The sequence below is a fragment of the Seriola lalandi genome, unplaced genomic scaffold, assembly GCF_002814215.2.
Source record: "Seriola lalandi dorsalis isolate HSWRI2012SDOR001 ecotype SW California unplaced genomic scaffold, Sedor1 jcf7180002001551, whole genome shotgun sequence".
NCBI classification, from domain to species: Eukaryota; Metazoa; Chordata; class Actinopteri; order Carangiformes; family Carangidae; genus Seriola; species Seriola lalandi.
The window spans coordinates 1-1761 of record NW_019472209.1 but is presented as its reverse complement, the minus strand read 5'-3'; the positions used below and the strand labels follow the sequence as shown (position 1 = coordinate 1761).

The 1761-nt window shown below is 43.2% G+C and overlaps 1 protein-coding gene across 1 annotated transcript; it reads right to left on the bottom strand.

Moving 5' to 3' along the window:
* Positions 1 to 295: 295 nt before the first annotated feature.
* LOC111664428 (myosin-binding protein C, fast-type-like) lies at positions 296 to 1735 on the bottom strand. The gene is made up of 4 exons (XM_023419014.2): positions 1630 to 1735; positions 1284 to 1434; positions 892 to 1173; positions 296 to 791 (listed from the first exon to the last, which is right to left on the bottom strand). Exons 1-4 carry the CDS (start codon positions 1678 to 1680, stop codon positions 475 to 477), a joined length of 801 nt encoding a protein of 266 aa, XP_023274782.2. The 5' UTR covers positions 1681 to 1735; the 3' UTR covers positions 296 to 474.
* Positions 1736 to 1761: the final 26 nt, after the last annotated feature.

The following is a 1761-nucleotide window of genomic DNA, read 5'->3' as shown; positions in this document are numbered from 1 at the left end:
CTTCAACTGTTGGATAATGTTAATTTCAGATGACAGATGACAGTACAGAAAAAGATGACAGGTAGAAGAACATAAAAAGAAAAAAGGAAGACAAAGGATAACAAAAAGCAAGAATTCTTTGATTCCAAAATCCTTTATCTATCAAAACTTTAACTTTGTTCAATGAAAATTCAAGTTCTTACCTTTTTTGCATTCAAAATTCAGAATTTCAAAAATCGAACTTTATGTTGGAAATGAAAATGAGTCAGAATCTTGAATTCTCCTAAAATTTTGACTTTACTGACTTTTTCCTCAAAACCCTGACTGTTCCAAAATGTTACTCTTTAAAAAAGAAATTTAACAATTTTGTAAAAATTCTAAACTTTTTTGTGAAGTTTTGACATTTCAGAATTTTCGTTTTTCCCATAAAAATTCTGACTTTTATCAGTTATAAGTGATAATCAACGTTCACACCTTCAGAGTCACCATGTTTGTTTAACTAAACTCACTGATGGGCTCTTTGACCAAAAGTTCGCAGGCGGTTTCCATGAAGGGTCCAAGGCCGATTGCGTTCTCAGCAGCCACTCTGAAGAAGTAGGACTTTCCGGTGGTGAGGCCGTGAACTATAGCGTTCTGTCTGCTGGCGGTGAAGGAGACTGAAGTCCAGGCCTTACGCTCGGCCTCTCGCTTCTCAACGATGTAGTTACTGATGGGAGAGCCACCGTCATTCTCTGGGAAGAACCAGTTGAGCTTGCAGGAATCAGTGCTCAGGTTCTCTGCGGTGACGGGGATACCAACAGGTCCAGGGACGTCTGAGGGAGAACACAACCAAGTTTGGTAAAAAGAAATATAATTTTTTTTAATTGTTTTCAAATCCTTAAGAGATTTATTTTTATGACAACAGTATCTCACCCAGAACTTCCACTGTGATGTTCTTCTTCTTCTCCCCTCCAGCGTTTTTGGCAGTCAGTGTGTAGACGCCAAGGTGTTTCCTGGCACAGGGTTTGATAACCAGAGATGAGCTGATGGCTGTCGTCTCCACCTGAGCCTCAGGAGGCAGTGCAGCTCCATCTCTGCTCCAGGTAACCTCTGGGGACGGCTGGCCTGACACATAGGCAATGATGCGGATCACACCACCGGCATGGACCACCATCCTCTCCTTCACTGAGGCATCCAGGTCGACCTCAGGAGCAACTGAGGGGAAGAAACTCAACATTACAGTCTGTTTGTTCTAAAAAGACTTGACTGGTGGATAATGACCACAAGAGTCTATAAGGCCTCGAGAGACTTTCAAACCAACTCACTGGTTCTGTCGTTGACCTCGAGCACCTCTGGGACTTCGCCTGGCTCGCTGTTACCGGCAGCATTGAAGGCGATTACCCTGAACCTGTACTGACCGCCGGTCTTCAGACCAGTGATCACGAACCGGGTGCCACGGATTTCAGTCTCCTTAGCCTGAAAATCACAAACATTCATTTTCCAAGGTTAGTCTTCAGCACATAAAGTACACTTTCTTAAGGTTAAAGTGAAGATTCAACCTCAAGAACTGATGAAAACTTATCATAGACAGGTCAGTTGATTAAACTTATATTATCAGACTTTTATTTTGTAGGGTAATGAAACCATGTCAGGTGAGGTGTTTCCTCTCACCTTGACCCAGGCTTCTGTTCCTTCCTCCTTGTATTCCACCCAGTAGCCCATGATCTTGGAGCCTCCATCCTTCAGAGGAGGGATCCACTCCAGGTCCACTGTGGACCTTGTCCAATCAGAAACCTTGGGTGT